At 45.5% G+C, this 20,774-nt stretch overlaps 1 protein-coding gene across 1 annotated transcript in view; it reads left to right on the top strand.

Annotated features, from left to right (window-relative positions):
- clpb (caseinolytic mitochondrial matrix peptidase chaperone subunit B) overlaps positions 1-20,774 on the top strand; it is a 115,634-nt gene that overhangs the window by 27,841 nt on the left and 67,019 nt on the right. Inside the window, exons 4-5 of the mRNA XM_052026673.1 lie at positions 1,370-1,473; positions 3,504-3,632. Coding sequence (XP_051882633.1) covers positions 1,370-1,473; positions 3,504-3,632 — 233 coding nt within the window. The remainder of the gene's footprint in view (positions 1-1,369; positions 1,474-3,503; positions 3,633-20,774) is intronic.

The raw sequence follows: 20,774 nt of genomic DNA, 5'->3' as shown, positions 1-20,774 counted from the left end.
ACTGAGGGAGTACCGTATTGTGGGAGGGGCAGTACTGAGGGAGCACCGTATTGTGGGAGGGGCAGTACTGAGGGAGTACCGTATTGTGGGAGGGGCAGTACTGAGGGAGCACCGTATTGTGGGAGGGGCAGTACTGAGGGAGTACCGTATTGTGGGAGGGGCAGTACTGAGGGAGCACCGTATTGTGGGAGGGGCAGTACTGAGGGAGTGCTGTATTGTGGGAGGGGCAGTACTGAGGGAGTGCTGTAATGTGGGAGGGGCAGTACTGAGGGAGTGCTGTATTGTGGGAGGGGTGGTACTGAGGGAGGGTCGTATTGTGCAAGGGACGGTAGTGAGGGAGGGTCGTGTTGGTATTGGTTTATTATTGTCACTTGTACTGAGGTACAGTAAAAAACTTGTCTTGCATACCGATTGTACAGGTCAATTCATTACACAGTGCAGTTACATTGGGTTAGTACAGAGTGCATTGATGTAGTACAGGTAAAAACAGTAACAGTACAGAGTAAAGTGTCGCAGCTACAGAGAAAGTGCAGTGCAATAAGGCGCAAGGTCACAACAAGGTAGATCATGAGGTCATAATTCATCTCATTGTATAAGGGAACTATTCAATAGTCTTATCACAGTGGGGTAGAAGCTGTCCTTAAGTCTGGTGCTACGTGCCCTCAGGCTCCTGTATCTTCTACCCAATGGAAGAGGAGAGAAAAGAGAATGTCCCGGGTGGGTGGGGTCTTTGATTATGCTGGCTGCTTCACCAAGACAACAAGAGGTAAAGACAGAGTCCAAGGAGGGGAGGCTGGTGTCCGTGATGCGCTGGGCTGTGTCCACAACTCTCTGCAGTTTCTTGCGGTTCTGGGCAGAGCAGTTGCCGTCCCAAGCCGTGATACATCCAGATAGGATGCTTTCTATGGTGCATCGATAAAAGTTAGTGAGAGTCAAAGGGGACAAACCGAATTTCTTTAGCCTCCTGAGGAACTGGAGGCGCTGGTGAGCTTTCTTGGCCATGGCATCTACGTGATTTGACCAGGACAGGCTGTTGGTGATGTTCATTCCCAGGAACTTGAAGCTCTCAACCTTCTCGACCTCAGCACCACTGATGTAGACAGGTGCATGTACACCGCCCCCTTTCCTGAAGTCAATGACCAGCTCTTTTGTTGACATTGAGGGAAAGGTTGTTGTCATGACACCATTCCACTAAGCTCTCTATCTCCTTCCTGTACTCCGACTCATCGCTGTTTGAGATACGGCCTGCAACGGTGGGATCATCTGCAAACTGTGGGAGGGGCAGTACTGAGGGAAGGTCACACTTTGGGAGGAGTGGCCCTATCAGAGAGCTGCTATTCATGAGAGTTCTGTTTGTTCTGTTTGGCAGCGTGGTGAAAGTTCTGTTGGAGGGCGGTGCTGATCCCAACCTTGGAGATGAATTCAGAAATGTGTACGAGACATCAAGGGAGAAACGCATCCACTCTCTGGAAGGTCCGTGGTTTGACAGTGTTGCCCACTGCCTGGCCGTCTGCATCTGAGATCACTGCATTCCTCAGCCACTGAGCCAGAGCATCCTCATCCTCGTTTTAAAATCCCTTCCGGGCTTTCTCTCACACCCCCCCCTCCCCTCCTCCCACCTCCTCCCCTCCCCAACTCCCCTCCCCAACCCCCCCTCCCCAACTCCCCTCCCCACCCCACCCCCTCCCCTCCCTCTCCCTCCCCCTCTCTCCCCTCCCCCACCTCCTTCCCTCTTCCATCCCCCCAACCCCCTCCCCACCTCACCCCCTTCCCCCCACCCCCTCCCTCCCACTCTCCCCTCCCCCTCTCCCCTCCCCTCTCGCCCCTCTCCCCTCCCCTCTTCCCCTCCTCTCACTCCCCCTCTATCTCTTCCTCCCCCCCCCTTGTTGTTTTTAATGTTCAGATGTTGTAGAAATATTGCCGGTATCTGTTTCAGTGTCAGCAGAAACAAAGACGTGAAATGTTCCAGCCAGCCGTGTTGATGGATGGGACAGCAGTCGTCAGCTGACACTTTATTGAGTTTGCTGTAGTTATCTCATGCACAGACATTTTTTACAAATGATGACTGCTCTGTCACGTTGAACCATGGGGGAAAACAATAATAACGTTTTAATCTTTTTATAGTGGAGACTGCTAGTGTCTGAAATTCATCTTCCGTGGCAACTGCTGTTCGTTACACTTTCCGTGTCGGAAATAAAAGGGGTCTCCACCCAACAAATGGTCTGAAAACACACACGCACACACACACACACACACATGCGCACATTCTTACACTCACACAGACATACTGCTGGTACCATGTTTTCCTGTCTGTTTATTTAAGATCTTACTTACGTACCAAACACTCTAAGAAGAATACATGGAAAATGAGGACCATTGTCTGCAGGGAGAGGTGGACTTGAGATCATGGGTAGGATCAGTGAGGTCATGAGTGTGTCCCCTCACCAATAGCCCATCCGTTTCCTCCTAGGATTTTTGGATGTCATGGGTGATTTGAAGTCAGTTCACCAGAGCTGAAAGATTTCAGTTGAGTGGAAAGACTAAAGCTGCTGAGGTCGTTCTCCTCGGGGCAAGGAAGGTTAAGGGGACAGAAAGCTTTTAGTGTCACAGTGCCATCTGGGAGCCCAAAGGGGCAAGGAAGGTTAAGGGGACAGAAAGCTTTTAGTGTCACAGTGCCATCTGGGAGCCCAAAGCATGTTGCGGTAAAATACCTTTTACATGTTGTTACTTTGACAGTGCTGCCCCTCCCTCAGTGTGACACTCCCTCAGTGCTACCCCTCCCTCAGTACCTCCCCTCCCTCAGTACTGCCCCTCCCACAGTGTGACACTCCTTCTGTGCTGCCCCTCCCACAGTCAATGTTGTTCCCTGTCCTGGTGATCCAGAGTTGAGCACTGTGTGCTTCATTGGTGAGGTAGGAAGTTACCTGATGGGTGTTAAATTGGTTTATTATTGTAACTTGTACCGAGGTACAGGGAAAAACTTGTCTTGCATACCGTCCATGCAGATCAATTCATTACGCAGTACATTGAGGTAGTACAAGGGAAAACAATACAGAATGCAGAATAAAGTGTTACAGTTACAGAGAAAGTGCAGTGCAGGCAGCCAATAAGGTGCAAGGTCATAATGGGGTAGATTGTGAGGTCAAGAGTCCATCTTATCGTACTAGGGAACCGTTCAATAGTCTTACAACAGTGGGTAGAAGCTGTCCTTGAGCCTGGTGGTACGTGCTTTCAGGTTTTTGTTTCTTATGCCCAATGGGAGGGGGGAGAAGAGAGAATGTCCGGGGTGGGTGGGGTCTTTGATTATGTTGGCTGCTTTACCAAGGCAGCGAGAAGTGTAGACAGAGTCCATGGAGGGGAGGCTGGTTTCCGTGATGTGCTGAGCTGTGTCCACAACTCTCTGCAGTTTCTTGTGGTCCAGGGCAGAGCAGTTGCCGTACCAAGCCGTGATGCATCCGGATATGATGAGAGTTCTTAAATCTTGCTATGCTTTTCTTTCGCAGTGCTGGTGAGCAGGGAAGACGAGTTCAGCAATCGGCTGAACACGCGGGCCAGTTTCCGTGGCTGTACGGCCCTGCACTACGCCGTGCTGGCTGATGACTACAGCACCACCCAGCTGCTGCTTGAGGCCGGTAAGGAGTGATCCTCAAATTACAAATCACTTGCACATTGAAAGTCAAGTTTATTGTCATCTGCATGTACTTGTGTGCACAGGGGCAATGAAAGATGTACTTGCAGCAGCATCACAGGCACATGGCATTAGAGACACAATATTAACAAGAGAAATACAAAATAAACAAATTATACAAGAAAGAATACAATTAGATTGTATTGTCCATTGTAGTGCAAAGTGGTCATAGTGTTGCTATACTGAGGTAGTGATTAGGGTTGTGCCGGTTGGTTCAAGAACTAAATGGTTGTAGCTCTTCCTGAACCTGGTGGCGTGGGACTTCAGGCTTCTGTACCTCCTGTCTGATGGGAGCTGTGAGAAGAGGGCGTGGCCCGGATGGTGGGGATCTTTGATGATTTTACCCTGTTCTACCTCGATGCACCTTGTAATGAATTGACCTGTACGATCGGTATGCAAGACAAGTTTTTCACTGTACCTCGGTACAAGTGACAATAATAAACCAATTCCAATAGATGCTGCCTTCTTGAGGTAGCACCTCATATAGATACTGTCGATGGTGGGAAGGGATGTGTCCAGGATGTACTGGGCTGAGTCCACTACTCTCTGCAGCTTCTTAGGTTTCTGTACCAGAACAGCTATAAAGCCACTGCTTGATCCATCGTGCCCATGGCTGCTCCTTGACAAGACTATCCAATTCATTGTAATTCTTTGGAAAAATCAATGTCAGAGAGTCCTACGCAGGGCAAGAGGACCTTCAGCCCACAGAGTCCATGCTGACCCTCAACCCATTTACTCTCATCCCGTATTTTGTTCTCCCTACAATCCCATTTACTTCCCCCAGATTCTACCTCTCACCCACACACGCGGGGCAGTTTATGGAGGCCAGTCAACCCACCAACCCACACGTCTTCGGGATGTGGGAGGAAGCCGGAGCACCCAGTGAAAGCACTGAGGAGAACGTGCAAACTCCACACAGACTGCGCCATAGGTCAGGATGGAAGCCGGGTCACTAGTGCTGTGAAGCAGCGGCTCTGTCAGCTGCGCCATTGTGCTACCTCATTATATTGGTACAGGAGAAGGCTGTTCAAACTGTCTTCCCCATTTGGTTAGCTCATGGCTAATCCATGTCAGAATGCCAACAAAGATCTATCAGTCCCAGTTTTAAAATTTTTTATTCCCCTTTATGTTGCTGTGTTAAGGCTGTTTCTGTGTTACACTAGGGCATTACTGAGGCACTGTTGGGCGTGCTGAGTACTGATGCCACTGGACTTTTGAAGGGACGGTACTGAGATTGTTGTGTAATGTTGAGGAATGGCAATGAGGGGGCAGTAATGAGAGAGTGCTGCACTGTCAGAGGAGCACTACTGAGGAAGTGTTGAACTGTAGCCAAAAGGAAACAACCGTACCAAAACAGTGTCAGAAAGGAGTACTGTAATGTTGGAAGTACTGTGTTTTTGGGCAAAATGCCCTTGGGTGGGAGGAAATGAAAGATCCAGTTTTTTAAGAAGAGCGGGGGAACAGGGGGCTGACTGCATCGATCTTTTAATCAATGTCCTTATCACAGGTTTTCTCCTTGCTTGTTTTGGGAATTTGCTGTGTGCAAATTTGCTGCAAGTTTCTCATGTTGCAACAGTAAACGCAGGTCACAAAAAGTGCGATGGAAAATCAGGTCCTTTCTCAAGCCTCTTCTTGGAAAATAACCTCAGTGGGCTGGCTGTTTAAGAACAAAATCAGTCCCAAAGATGCTCCCATCCCACATCCATACTTCCCTTTCACAAAGGGTTATTCCTCCAAAGCTACGGGATGTAATGTTAGTCATTAATAATCCAGTTACAGTCAAAAACAATTATTGTCACATTGGTGTGGGTGGGATCTTACTGTGTGCAAATTGATGGCTGTATTTCCTAAATGACAGCAGTTACAACATTTCAAAAGAATTTCTTTGGTCGTAAAGTGCTGTAGAAATGTAAGTCTTCATCGTATTCCAGAATACAAGCTCTGTGGTTGACAATCCAACTGTCAGGGAGTGACAGAGGACAGACCCTAACACATCTACATAAGAAAGAAAGAAGTAGGAGCAAGAGTTGGCTGTGTGGCCCCCCCAAGCTTGTCTCAGGATGATCTCTGCCTCAGCTCTGATTTCCTGCATGTTCTCCATTACCTGTAACTCCCCTTTGGAGCAAAACTCTTGTCTGTCAACCTTGAATTATTCAATGATTTGACCTTCAACGATCTCTTGGGTAGAGAACTTCAATGATTCACCACCCTTTGAGAGAAGCAATTCCTTTTCACCCCCACCTTAAACGGGTAACCCCTTATACTGAAACTATATGTGCTAGAGCTTTGAAAGAGCCGTGCAATTAGTCCCACTACCCTTCCCTTTCCCCAGCCCTCTGTAAATTTACCCTTTCAATTATTTATCCAAATCCCCTTTGAAAATTAAAATTGAATCCACATCCATTGCCTTTTGAGACAGCAATTTCAAAGTCTGTTCTGATCACTTCAGAATGTTGCTTCCCTCTTGTCTCTGGATATTTTCCCAATAATCCTGAAGTTTTTCCTGCCAACCATTGACCTTTGTACCTTTGGAACTGTTCAAAATTATGAAGAGTTTCTGTTAATTTGTTAATTAAAGGAAAACATCTCCAAGAGTTCTCCTGTTAACCTCTTTTATCTGGGGGGGGGGGGCGGTGGCAACATCAGCTTCTTCAAGCATTAGTCTCCAGACCCACTAAATTTGCTCCATGCCCTCTCCTTGACACCCTTCCTGAAATGTGGTGCCCACAATTGGATGGAGTACTCTATCTGGGCTCTGCCCAGTGCTTTGTCAAAAGAATCACAAACTGCTGAAGGCCATTCAGTCCAATGTGTCCAGCCTGTTCCAAAAAAAAAGCTACAAAGGGCAAACCTGCTCTCAATCCATGGCCCACTAAGTTACAGCACATGTTAAATGCTCATCCAGTTGTTATTAGAATGCAAGGATAGGTTCTACCTCCACTGCCCTTTCAGGCAATGAGTTCCAGACCCCTACCAATCTTTAAGTTAAAAACTTTTGCTCAAGTCCCCTCCAAACTTTCTACTAATTAACTCTATGCTTGCACAGTTCCCTCTGTGGATGGAAACATTCTTCTATTCACATAACTGTGACTAAATCTCCCATCAGCCTTCCCCATTCTAAAGGAAGCAATCCCTGCCTAGTCAGTCTCTTTGTTATAATTCACCAGCCCTACAATCTCTTCGGTTGTAGTTTAACACTGTAGCTTCTTTGCTTTTGCCCTCCCTGCCTCTGTCCTGATGTAAATCCAGTGTTAGGGCACTCTGCTCCTGCACGCACTTTAAAATTGTAACAATCTGTTGCCCCTCATTCTTGTAAGCAAAATTTATCAACTCAAATATCCTTCTTTAAATGTTTGTTGTGCATTCTACCAATGGTACCGATCTGTCCCTTTCCTTCTCCTGTTTACCACATTTCTAAGTTTTGTATCATGTGCAAACTTTGAAATTATTCCCCATGAGCCCAAGTGGAGGTCACTGGTATAAATCAGAAGGAGCACTGGTCCTCCTGGACCTCTGGGAGACATCACTGCACACTTCCCTCCATCCTGAGTCATTTTCATATCTACACAGCCACTGTCTTTTTAATACCTTAGGTTTCAATTTTCCTACCAAATCTATTATGTGGTACTTTGTCAAATGACATATAGACAACAGCAACCACATGACCCTCATCAACTTTACCTGCTACTTTGTCAAAGAACTCAATCTAGTTAGTGAAACGTGATTTGCCTTTAATAAGTTGAGGTAGATTTTCAATTATTAGCTTGCGTATTTTTCTAAGTGCCAATTAATTTTGTACAGGTCTTTAAGTTTCCCATCACCTGCATTAGCCTGATTGATCTTTCATTGTACAGTGGTAAAATGTTTTCAATCTTCTGGCATCACTTCCAGATCTAAGCAGAAATTGGATGATCCCACCCGGAATTTCCAGAGCTTTTATTGCTGTGTCCCTCATTAAACTAGGATCAAACCCAGCCAGGGTTTTTTTTAAGCTGTTGGTGCTGCTAGCATTTTGAGTACATCCCCTTCACTTCTTTTAAACCCTGTCTGATTTTATTACCACCTTCTGTGCTGATGTTCTGATTTAGTACCTCAGCTTCTGCATCTCCAATGGCCCTACCCTTCCTCTGATTACTCTGGTTCAATTCCCGCTGCTGTCTGTAAGGAGTTTGTACATTCTCCCCGTGTCTGCGTGGGTTTCCTCCGGTTTCCGCCCACATTCCAAAGACGTACGGGTTAGGAAGTTGTGGGCCTGCTATGTTGGCGCCATAAGCATGGAAACACTTGCGGGCTGCTCCCAGAACACTCTACACAAAAGATGCATTTCACTGTGTGTTTCCATGTACATGTGACTAATAAAGATACCTGATCTGATACTTGCCTGTTTACAAAAAGAACAGTTGAATTTCCTTTTGTGTGGCCCAGTAATCGATTCTGAAACACTCTCACTACCCACTTTTTTAGTTCTAGTCTGTACTTTTATTAGTAGATTTGATTTGCTCTATTTGCTTTATAAATACATTAGCCTTCTTTTTCTGTGTCATTTTAACCAGTGTATCTTTAATTATTCAGTGAACTATAAGTTTGCATACGCTTCCTTTCCCCTCATCTGTACATACAGTACTCCCCACTGCTCATTTACTGTTTTGTTATTTTATCTGTAAAGTTTTGAGTTAGATCCACCTGAGCCATATTCCTAGAGTCATAAAGTCTAATGGGAAGTTAGAACATAGAACACTACGGCACAGTACAGGCCCTTCGGCCCACAGTGTTGTGCCGACATTTTATCCCGCTCTAAGATCGACCTAATCCTTCCTTCCCACATAGTCCCTCATTTCTCTATCATTCATGCGTCTATCTAAGAATCTCTTAAATGTTCCTAATGTATCTGTCCCCACAACCTCTGCCGGCAGCACGTTCCACACACCCACTGCTCTCTGTGTAAAAAAAAACTTACCCCTGACATCCCCCTTATACCTTCCTCCAATCACCTTAAAATTATGTCCCCTCGTGTTAGCCATTGTCGCCCTGAGAAAAAGTCTCTGACTGTCCACTCGATCTATGCCTCTATGTCAGTCATTGATGGCCCCACTACATTGTGTAATGGCAGTCACTGACGTGCAGTGGTAATCTCACTGTAATGGGTGTTAAATTGGTTTATTATTGTCACGTGTACCAAGGTACAGTGAAAAAACTTAGTTCTGCATGCCATCCATACAGATCATTTCATCACATCAGTGCATTGAGGTAGTACAGGGGAAAACAATAACAGAATGCAGAATAAAGTGTTACAATTATCGAGAAAGTGCAGTGCAGACAGACAATAAGGTACAAGGCCATAACAAGGTAGATTGTGAGGTCAAAAGTCCACCTTACCATACTACGGAACCGTTCAATGGTTTATAACAGCGGGATAGAAGCTGTCCTTGAGCCTGGTGGTACGTGCTTTCAGGCTTTTGTATCTTCTGCCCAATGGGAGAGGGGAGAAGAGAGAATGTCTGGGGTGGGTGGGGTCTTTAATTATGTTGGCTGCTTTACTGAGGCAGCGAGAAGTGTAGACAGAGTCCATGGAGGGGAGGCTGGTTTCTGTGGTGTGCTGAGCTGTGTCCAGAACTCTCTGTAGTTTCTTGCGGTCTCGGGCAGAGCAGTTGCCGTACCAAGCCGTGATGCATCCGGAGAGGATGCTTTCTGTGGATCCAATGCCAGTTACTGGCAGACCCACTATTACAGCGTGTTAATCCCACAGTAATTGGCTATAACATTGGGTTTGGGGAATATGGTGATACATTTAAAAATCAGAACATCTCATGATGAATTGTATAGATTTTGCAGTGCAGAAACAATGTATTCAGCCCAATGTCTATTTAGACATAGAGTTGTACAGCAAGGAAATAGGCCCTTTGGCCCAACTCCATGCCAACCAAGATGTCCATCTGAGCTGGTTCTATTTGCCCATGTTTGGCCCATATCCCTCCAGACCTTTCCTATCCATGTACCTGTCTACATGTCTTTTAAACATTGTAATTGTACCAGCCTCTACCACTTCCTCTGAAGCTTGTTTCACCACCCTCTACTTTAAATAGTTCCCTGTCAGGTTCCTATTAAATCTTTCCCCTTTCACCTTAAATCTGTGCCCTTTAGTTTTAGACTTCGCAATCCTTATCCACCTTATCCATGCCCCTCATGATTTTATCAACCTCTATAAGGTCAGCCCTCAACCTCCTATGCCCCAGAGAAAGAAAGAAAATATTTCCAGCCTATCCATCCTCTCCTTATAACTCAAGCCTCCTATCCCGGTAACATCCTTGTGAATCTTTCCTGCATTTATTTGATTGTAAAACTTAACACGAATTAGAGCCCACTGTAACACAAAGAAACCTACCTGCTTCAAACGGTCTTGTTTGGTGTTTTCAGTGTTGAGTTCTAATGCTTTATTCAACTGTCTTTAACTAAATACAACTTTGAAATAATTGGTTGTGAAGTACTTTATGTAAAGAATGGCTCTGAATCACTTGGAAATGTTTATTTGATTGTAAGACTTAACCCTGTTTAGATAGAGCCCACTGTTTCACAAAGAAGCCTACCTGTTTTAAATGGTGTAATGCAAGTCTCCTCTCACCCACCTTGGAGGAATTTGTACCTGGTGGTGGTCCCATGTGTCCCCTGCCCTTGTTCTTTTGGTTGATAAAGGATGTGAAGTTTGGGAAGTGCTGTTGAAGAAGCCTAGGCAAGTGACTGCAGTGCTGTTTGTCCACAGCATGTACTACATCAATAGTGGGTCAGTGGCAGAGAAAATGAATGCTTAGGGTGATGGGCAGTGTGGCTCTGCTTTGTCCTGGATGAGGTCTAGTTTCTTGAATGTTGCTAGAGCTGCACTCAGTCAGACAGACGAAGGGTATTCCATCATGCTCTTAATGAGCTCTCTCAGTGTCTGACTCTTATAGAGTCATGAGAGTCATACAGCACGGAAACAGGCCCAACTGGTCCATGCTGACCAAGATTCCCATCTGAGCCAGTCCCATTTGCCCATATCCCTCTAAACCTTTCCTGTCCATGTACCTGTGCAAGTACCTTTTAAATGTTGATAATGTACAGCTGGTCTGGTTGTTTCTGGTCAATGGTAATCCCCACGATGATGTAACAATAATGCATTGAATGCTGAGTTAGACTTGTCGCGGATGGTCATTGCCTGATACTATTATAGTCTGAATGATATTTGCCACTTAACTGCCCATGTTTGCATGTTGCCCGGGTCTTGCTGCATGTAAGCATAGACTGCTTCATTTCATGACGAACGGGGGACATTGCACAATCATCAGGGTAAATATCAACTTCTCTCCTTTGTGATGGAAGGAAAGTCATTAGTGAGGCAACTGAAGGTGGTCAAGGTAAAGGCACTTGAGGGACTCCTGGGTCCGGGTGGGAGGAATGACTGCAGTCATTGGAGTGTTTTCCCTTTGGTGCCCACTGACTTCAGGGATCCTTGATACCACACTTGTACAGATGCTACCTCAATCACATCTCGCTCTGGAATCCAAAGTCAACTTCGAGTTTATTGTCAGATGCACAAGTCCATGTGTGCACAGGTGCAATGAAAAACTTACCTGCAGCAGCATCACAGGCACAGAGCATCAGATAAGCAGCGTTCACAAAAATAAACATAAATTATATACAATTTTTACAACAAAGAACACAATTATAACAAAAGAAGGTCTATTTTAGTGCAAACTGATCAAAGTGGTCATAGTGCTGCTAAACTGTAGTGATTTGGGTTTTTCCGGTTGGTTCAAGAACCGAATGGTTGAAGGGAAGTAGCTGTTCCTGAACCTGGTGGTGTGGGACTTCAGGCTTCTGTACCTCCTGCCCTATGGTAGCTGTGAGAAGATGGCACGGCCCGGATGGTGGGGATCTTCGATGATGGATGTTGCCTTCTTGAGGCAGCGCCTCCTGTAGATACTCCTGATGGTGGGGAGGGATGTGCCTGTGATGTATTGGGCAGAGTCCACTACTCTCTGCGGCTTCTTACGTTCCTGCACATTCGAATTGCCGTACCAGACCATGGTGCAACCAGTCAGGATACTTTCAACAGTACATCTGCAGAAGTTTGTCACACTGTTAGGTGACAAGCTGAACCTCCCTGACCTCCTGAGGATTCAACTCTGCTCCATGCTTGGAGCAAGGTCGATAAGGAATGGAACTGTCTGGGCAATAAATCAGAACTGAGCATTGGTGAGCAAGGTGTTGGTGAATAACTGCTGCTTGAAAGCACTATCTGTGACATCTTCCATCACTTTGCTGATATCTGAGGATACATTGATTGGCCATTAATTAGCCAGATTAGATTTGTCATGTGTTTTTGTGACTAGAACATAGAACACTACAGCACAGTACAAATGTTGTGCCGACATTTTATCCTGCTCTAAGATCTATCTAACCCTTAACTCCCACATAGCCCCCTATTTTTCTATCATTCATGTGTCTATCTAGGAGTCTCTTGAATGTCCTTAATATATCTGCCCCCACAACCTCTGCCGGCAGCACGTCCCACTCACCCACCGCTCTCTGTGTAAAAAAAAACTTACCCCTGATATCCCCCTTATACCTTCATCCAATCACCTTCAAATTATGTCCCCTCGTGTTAGTCATTGTCACCCTGGGAAAAAGTCTCTGACTGTCCATTCGATCCATGCCTCTTATCATCTTGTACACCTCTATCAAGTCCCCTCTCATCCTCCTTCTCTCCAAAGAGAAAAGCCCCAGCTCGCTCAACCTATCCTCATAAGACATGCTCTCCAATCCAGGCAGTATCCTGGTAAATCTGCTCTGCACCCTCTCTAAAGCTTCCACATCCTTCCTATAATGAGGCAACCAGAACTGAACACACTTGAGCCATTTTTCCACATTGTCAGATAGATGCCATTGAACAGTACAGCACAGGAACATGCCCTTTAGCCCACAAAGTCTGTGCCGGACATGACGCCAAATTAAACTTGTCTTTTCTGCACATGATCCATATGACAGTGTTGTAACAATATTGGCTGGAGGTGCAGTTCTTCAGTCCTACGGTTGGGATGTTGTGTGGTCCCACAGCCTTTCCTGTATCTAGTGCTGTCAGCCGTATCTTCATATCATGTGGAATGAATAAAGTCTGCATCTGTGATGGTGGGAGCCTCCAGAGGAACCGAAGGATCAGCCACTCCGCACTTCTGGCTGAATGTCGTCGTGAGTGCTTCAGCCTTGTGTTTGGCACTCACCTGTGGATGGATACTTGATGGTCAGCATAGCCGTGATGGACCGAAGGGCCTGTTTCTGTGTTGTATGACTCTATGATGTAAAAAAAAGCCTACAAAGGGCCACGGTTGGGTAAAGTGGGCAAAGACCTGGAAAATGGAGTATAAAGCAGGGAAAAAGAGAAGTGTTTTGGCAGGGCAAAACGAAGAGCTATATTATGTTGAGAGAGTGTAGATCTTAGATGCCCTGGGCTAGTACGCAGGTACATCAAGTAATTAGGAAAGCTAACAGAATGTTGTTGTTTATTGCTTTGTCATAGTCATATAATTGTACAGCATAGAAACAGGCCCTTGGTCCCACTGCCTCAATGCCAACCATCATGCCTACCTAAACTAATTCCACCTGCCTGCATTAATTCCATATTCCTCCATGCTCTGCTCATTCAAGTCAAGATGCCTCAAATGTTGCTACTGTTCCTGCCCCCACCACCTCCACTGGCAGCTCATTCCAGATACCAACTACTGTGTGTAAGAAAAAAAATTACTTCTCTCTCTCTCTCCCTTTAAACCTCCTCTCACCTTCAACGTATGTTGTCTGGTTTTAACACCTCTACCATGGGAGGTATGAGAGGCATAGATAGGGTAGATAGCCAGTGGCTATCTGGCTATCTACCCTGGCTATCTACCCTATCTATGCCTCTCATAATTTTTGTATACCTCTATCATGTTGCCTCTCAGGCTCCTTCAGTCCAGGGAGAACAAACCTAGCCTATCCAATCTCTTCTGATAACTCAAGCCCTTGAGTCCAGGCAACATCCTCAGGAAGACAAAAATAGGGTAATTATACCTCAATTATACAGGGCACTGGTCAGACCATGTCTCTAGTACCGGTCTCCTTGCATATTGAAGGATATTAGTGTTGGGAGCAGTCCAGAGAACCAGTTTACCAGGCTAATACTTAGGTAGTCTCATGAGGAAAGGTTGGACAGGCTCAGCTTATGTCCACTGTAGTGCAGGACTATAGGAGGTGACTTGATTGAAATATTTAAGATCCTGAGGGATCTGGACAAGGTGGTTGTGGGAGAATCTAGAGTATAATAACTAAAAATAAGAGATCACTCCTCTGAGAGATGGCGGTTTTTATTCTGAGGATTTTGTGTCTTTGGAACTCTGTTCTTTAAAAGGCAGAGGAGGCAGACTCTGAATATTTTTTAGGTTATATGTGAACAGATTCTTGATAAGAACGTTGGTGAAAGGTTATGGCAGGTTGACAAGGGATGCAGAGCTGAGGTTACCTAGATCAGCCATGATCTCATTAAAAAATGGAGCAGACCTGAGGGGCCAAGTGGTGTACTACTGCTCTGAGTCTGTACTCACATGGCACACCATCCTGGTTGTTTCTTCATCATCAATCTTGGAACAGCAGAACCTTCACCAAAAGCACTGCAGTGGTTGATGAACACTGCTTACTACCAATTTCTCAAGGGTAATAAATGCTGGCCTTGCCAACTCCACCCTGAACAATGGGGGATAATTATAGACCTTGAACAATCTTAAGATCCACATTCCAGTTGTTCCTTCGTTCCCTCTCCTTTCCGGAGAATAATTACCATGGTCAATCCATCCTTCTGGGTAAACCTCTCAGTTCTAGTGCACTGGTGATTATTTTTCTGCAGTTTCCTCAGCCCCTATGTATTGTCTTTTATAATATGGAGACCAGAACTGGTCAGAGTGCTCCAGGAGTAGCGCAATTGAGGTTTTGTTTAAATTTAGCATGATGTTTCAATTCTCTTCCTTTGGAAACAAATTCATTGCTCAGTTTGGAGATTTTACCTTTGGTTTGACAGCTGAAAGATGTGCTAATGGAAAGAAATTCTTCATCTCTCGAGCACACTTGGGGTGGATAGAGGCAGTTCCCTAACAGTCCAGACACCCAGCACAATTGTCCGCACCAGCCACCCCCACCTTCTCGAACATGACTATTTGACTAAGCACTTCAATAATTGATACACCCATTGACTCACAACCCAATCGATCAGACCGTTGTAACAAGCGATAAAATCTTACACTTTAATAATGAAAAGCATAATTTTTTCCCTCACTTCCTCTGATCCCTGGCCTCTCAACCAGGGTAGTTTATAAAGATCTGCCTGCCTATTGAACCCCACCCCCTCACCCACCTCTCTTTTCTTTGCAGAGAACAGGCAGCTGGCCTGGTCTTGCTGTCTTATTGCAGTCAAAGCACCCCCCTCTTTGGGTTCCTAGTGAGGGCTCAACCTTTAGGCCCTAAAGCCTTTGAGCAATTAGTCGCCACCCACAGGCTAGTCTTTATCTGCAGGTCAACAGCTGGGTGACACTGCAGCACATTTAGAGCCCTCACCATATAATATTTGATTAATAACCTCCACGCTCGCCCACCCCTGTGGCTCCGCTTTCCAAACTCCTGTGTGAGCTGGACATGGAGATGCTCCGTGCTCAGATCGATCTGATCATCTGTGGGGAAATCTATCTGTCACTGGTGTGAAGTCAGCCCAGTAAATGATGGGCCTGACTTTCTAAGGTGCAAAGTTCACTGACTTGGGCCGTTTTTTTTTCTCTGCTGCTCTATTGGAATTGGAAGTTTACGGGGGAGTGGGAGAGGGGCAGGATGAGTAATTCAAAAATCAATAGATGTCATAATAGTAGAAAAACACAATAAGTGGAGCAGAGCCTTACTTTTAATCATTTAACTCTTGTGAGTCAAGACAGCAAACTGACTTCAGTGGCTTTGCAGTTGGAAGGAACAGGAGGAGTTTTTCCAGCCTGCCTGTTATTTGGTTGCATCTTGGATGACCTACATCCCATCTCCATTTACCCACCCTTGCGCTGTATCCTTGCCCTAACAAAAAAACTATCTATCTTGGAAATGAAAATGCCTCTTCTGCTGGGATCCTGAGGAGACTTTGTTACCTGCAAACCACCCTTTCTGCCGCTGTTCCTACCAAGCATCCATCTCCCTCCCCCATAACCACGAGTTCTTCCAAAACTCTGCTGTTTGGATCCACCGGGACCCTTCACTCTCTGACCGACCCTAGTTCCTGTCCCAACAATTTTAAAATTTACATCTTTGTTTTCAAATCTCCCTGTCCCATCCTTCAGTGACCTGAGAACTCTGCAGTGCTCTGGTTTCTTCCAGCACTGGGGGCTAGACCTTCAGTTGCCTCAGCTGTGGATACCCTAAACCTCTTATGCTCATTGTCTCTGAAAACCTTACCCCTTCAACCAGTTCTTTAACCAACCAGCAAAACCCTAATCACTACAGTTTAGCAACACTATGACCACTTTGACAACTTTGCACTACAATGGAATTTTTTTTTGTTCCAATTGTGTTTTTTTTTCGTAAAAATTGTGCATAATTTATGTTTTTCTTCTGAATGCTCCTAAAATGATGCTATGTGCCTGTGATGCTGCTGCAAGTAAGTTTTTCATACAAGTGCATAGGAAAACCTCAACTTTAGACTTCTAATCACCTGTCTGATTTGTCCTCGTGTGACTCAATATCGAATAATGTCTGACTGTGGTTTAGCTGAACCTGCAGCGCAATACTTATCCCTCAACTGGTGTCAAGAAGAGATGATGTGGGAGCTTGCTGTGTGCAACTTGAATGCTGTTGCTTCCTAATGTTACCTGTACTTCGCAAAGTACCTAATTGTGTTTGAAGTGCTTTGGAATTTCCTGAGGTGGTGACAGGTTTTTTTATGCTTCTGTGCCGCTTTTAATATATTTTTTAACTCAGAGGCACAGTGCAAAAGCAAATTAATTTTGTTAGTACAGCCATAGCAATAATACAGAAAGGAGGGAAAGTTGTTCATAGCCTACCCTTTCTGCTAGGCTGTTGTAAAAGTACCCAGCTGCTTTTGTGTGCATTCCTTACAAGCACAAGGAGAGGCAGGTAGTCACATATATGTAAGGAGAGGTTAAGTTTAGAAGGCATGCTGGTTACTTCAGTCTGGTAAACCACGATCCTTTTGTAAGGGTTTATAAACAGTTTTTAAACATTGCCCTTTCACCTTTGCTGAATGACGCTCTGTGCCACACAAAAGGGACACGTGGACAGACACAGCGCACACGTCTGTGGAGTTCCATCCAGCTGTTTCTGCCCCTTTCTCCTCTGACAGGTCAACAATGCTTCCCCGTTGTTCCAGCCCACCAGTTTTTTTTAAAACAGTAACACTTCAGCTTTCCAAAGGAGAGAAGGAACAGAGAGAGTGGGTGGGGAAAGGGGGCCACAGGATGGGTGGGGAGGGGGGAAGCAGTGAAGTAAGGGGACTCTGTAAAGTGATACAAAGCATCTGGCAGCACACGGCTCCCAGAAAGCACTCCAGACAAATGTCAACACTTCCCTCGCCTGGAGCGGAGAGAGGATCTGAAACCCAGGGCACGTGGAAGACACAAGAGGTCTCGACCAGGTCAAGTGAGACAGAGAGCAGAACACAGCAGGATGGCTTGGGGAAAAGGCGTCTGAAGAACATTTATTAACTGTGCACTTGTTTAACAACAGGCTCTGGGAATGGAGGGGAGCAAGTAAAAGCAGGAGCTGGGGAGTGAGTCACAGTTTAATGGTGTGCCCCGAGGACATAACAGTCTGTGGAGATGCATTGCATTGGTAACAGGACACGGCTAGGGGACAGGTGTGAAGAGTAGGGTCTGTTTTGTGTCAATGATCCAGCAGTACAGGGCAGGGAGAGCAGTTGTTGTGTGGGGAAGAAAGCTCTCTCATTTTCTACCTTCCCTTTTTCAGCCAATTCCAATCCTGCTGAGGTGCATTTCCTTATGTCAAAACCATGCCAGACCCTTCCCCTCTGTCCCCTTGCCTCCATAAACTAACCATTCTGTACAGTTGACATCAGCCCAATATGCATCGCTTCTTGCTCTGACAGAAGATTGTAGATTTGATTCCTCGTTTGAGAGACTTGAATACGCTCAAGCTGATATTCCCATCTAGTACAGAAACAAGCTGCTAGTCAGACAGTCCTCGGAGTTGAGAATGACTTGCTTCCACTCCAATAAAAACAGAAAATGCTGGAAAACTTGGCAGCTCAGACAGCGTCTGTGGAGAGAGACAGTTAATGTTTCAGCTCAGGATCCTAGAACCATAGAACTATAGAACACTACAGCACAGAAAACAGGCCATTCGGCTCTTCTAGTCTGTGCCAAAACTTTATTCCGCTAGTCCCATTGAACTGCACCCAGTCCATAACCCTCCAGACCTCTCCCGTCCATGTATCTATCCAATTTATTCTTAAAACTTAAGAGTGAGCCCACATTTACCACATCAGATGGCAGCTCGTTCCACACACCTACCACTCTCTAAGTAAAGATGTTCCCCCTAAACCTTTCCCCTTTCACCCTAAAGCCATGTCCTCTCATACTTATCTCTCCTAATCTAGGTGGAAAGACCCTACTTGCATTTACTCTGTCTATACCCCTCATAATATTGTAAACCTCTGTCAAATCTCCCCTCGTTCTTCTGCGCTCCAAGGAATAAAGTCCTAAGCTGTTCGATCTTTCCCTGTAACTCAACGCCTGAAGACCCAGCAACATTCTAGTAAATCTTCTCTGCACTCCTTCAGTCTTACTCATATCCTTCCTATAGTTAGGTGACCGGAACTGCACACAGTACTCCAAATTTGGCCTCACCAATGACTTGTACACCAAGCTCCCTCTGTTCCTCAGTACTCCCCAGGGCCCAACCATTTATTGTATATGCTCTGCCCTTTATTAATCCTCCCACAGTACATCAGCTTGCACTTATCGGAATTAAATTCCATTTGCCACTGCTCTGCCTATTTTACCAACTAATGAATATCATCCTGTAGCCAACCAATCAACAGCAATACCAATTTTAGTGTATTTGGCAATCTTACTAATCACATTCTGCAGCTTTTACAGGGGAGAAGGTGACCTAGCTCAGTTTTTTCCCTAATGTAGGATTGTGTCAAAAACAATTAAGGGCTAGAACGCAAAAGCAAAGATGTAATTCTGAGGCTTTATAAGGCGTTGGTCAGACCATATTTGGAGTATTGTGAGTAGTTTTGGACCCCATATCTAAGGAAGGATGTGCTGGCGTGGAGAGGGTCCAGAGGAGGGTTATGAGAATAATCCTGGTGATGAAAGGGTTAATGTATGAGGAGCATTTGATGGCTCTGGGCCTGTACTCGATGGAGTTTACAAGGATGAGGGGGGTTCTCATTGAAACCTAGCGAATATTGAAAGGCCTGGATAGAGTGGATGTGGAGAGGATATTTCCAGTAGTGGGAGAGTCTAGGACCAGAGGGCACAGCCTCAGAATAAAGGGACGTCCCTTTAGATGGTGAATCTGTGGAATTCTTTGCCATAGATGGCTGTGGAGGCCAAGTCATTGGGTATATTTAAAGTGGAGGTTGATAGGTTCTTGATTAGTGAGGGCGTCAAAGGTTATGGGCAGAAGGCAGGAGAATGGGGTTGAGAGGAAAAAGTAAATCAGCCATGATCGAAAGGTGGAGCAGACTTGATGGGCTGAATGGCCTAATTCTGCTCCGAGGTCTTATGGTCTAATCAGCTAAGCCAACATAGACATCCTTCTTTATATTGGTTTTGCCATTTCCTTTACCTAATGTGCGTGTCTGATGTCTATGGCATTGGACAAGCAGTCGAGGATCAATCACACCACAGCTCCATGGCTATCACAGGAAGAACTTATTCAGCTCATTGTACCAGCTCTTTGAAAGACCAGCCCAATGTGTCCTACTGCCCTGTAACCCTGAATCCTTTCCAAACACATGGCCAGTTGCCTTTTGAACCTTTCTATGGAATCTAAAACCTCTTGTTGCAGAGAAAGTTCTAAATTGGTAAATCGGTTTTTTATCGTCACATGTACCAAGGTACAGTAAACTATTTTGTTTTGCATGCCATCCATACAGATCATTTCATCACATCAGTGCATTGAGGTAGTACAAGGGAAAACAATAACGGAATGCAGAATAAAGTGTTACAGTTACAGAGAAAGTGCAGTGCAGGCAGACAATAAGGTGCAAGGCCATAACGAGGTAGATTGTGAGGTCAAGAGTCCATCATCGTATTAGGGGACCGTTCAATAGTATCATAACAGCGGGATAGAAGCTGTCCTTGAGCCTGGTGGTACGTGCTTTCAGGCTTTCGTATCTTCTGCCTGATGGGAGGGGGAGAAGAGAGAATGTCCAGGTGGGAGGGGTCTTTGATTATGTTGGCTGCTTTCCCGAGGCAGCGAGAAGTGTAGACAGAGTCCATGGAGGGGAGGCTGGTTTCCATGATGTGCTGAGCTGTGTCTACAACTCTCTGCAGTTTCTCGTGGTCTGGGGCAGAGCAGTTGCCGTACCAAGCCAGGATGCATCCAGATAGGATGCTTTCTATGGTGCATCGATAAAAGTTGGTGAGCGTAGGGCAGCTTGTGTAAAGAAAATCTCCTCATACAAGCGTGTGAGTCAGGAAGTGAGCAGCCTGCCCCCTGAACCTGCTCCACTATTTCATGCCATGGCTGATCTGATTAACCTCAGCTCTGCATCCCTGTCCCGCTGTGGTAACCTCTCACACCTTTACTTATTAAAAATGTAGCTTCATGATATCCGAAGATTCTGCTTCCTCTGCCTTTTGAAGAGAGTTCCCAAAAGGAGTGGTTCCATGTTTGTAAACAGTTTAAGATCCTCCTAGAAGAGGAACCATGCCATCCACATCTACCCTATCAGCCCTGCTCAGAATTTTGCTTCAATCTCATTTTGCTCTTCTAATCTGCAGTATGCACAAGTCTAGCATGTTCAACCTTCTCTAATGAAACAACCCATCCATTTCTAGTATTAACT

The sequence above is a fragment of the Pristis pectinata genome, chromosome 11 (assembly GCF_009764475.1).
Source record: "Pristis pectinata isolate sPriPec2 chromosome 11, sPriPec2.1.pri, whole genome shotgun sequence".
In the NCBI taxonomy this organism is placed as follows: Eukaryota; Metazoa; Chordata; class Chondrichthyes; order Rhinopristiformes; family Pristidae; genus Pristis; species Pristis pectinata.
Note: the sequence above shows the minus strand (reverse complement) of the source record. Positions and strands in the feature narration are given on the sequence as shown.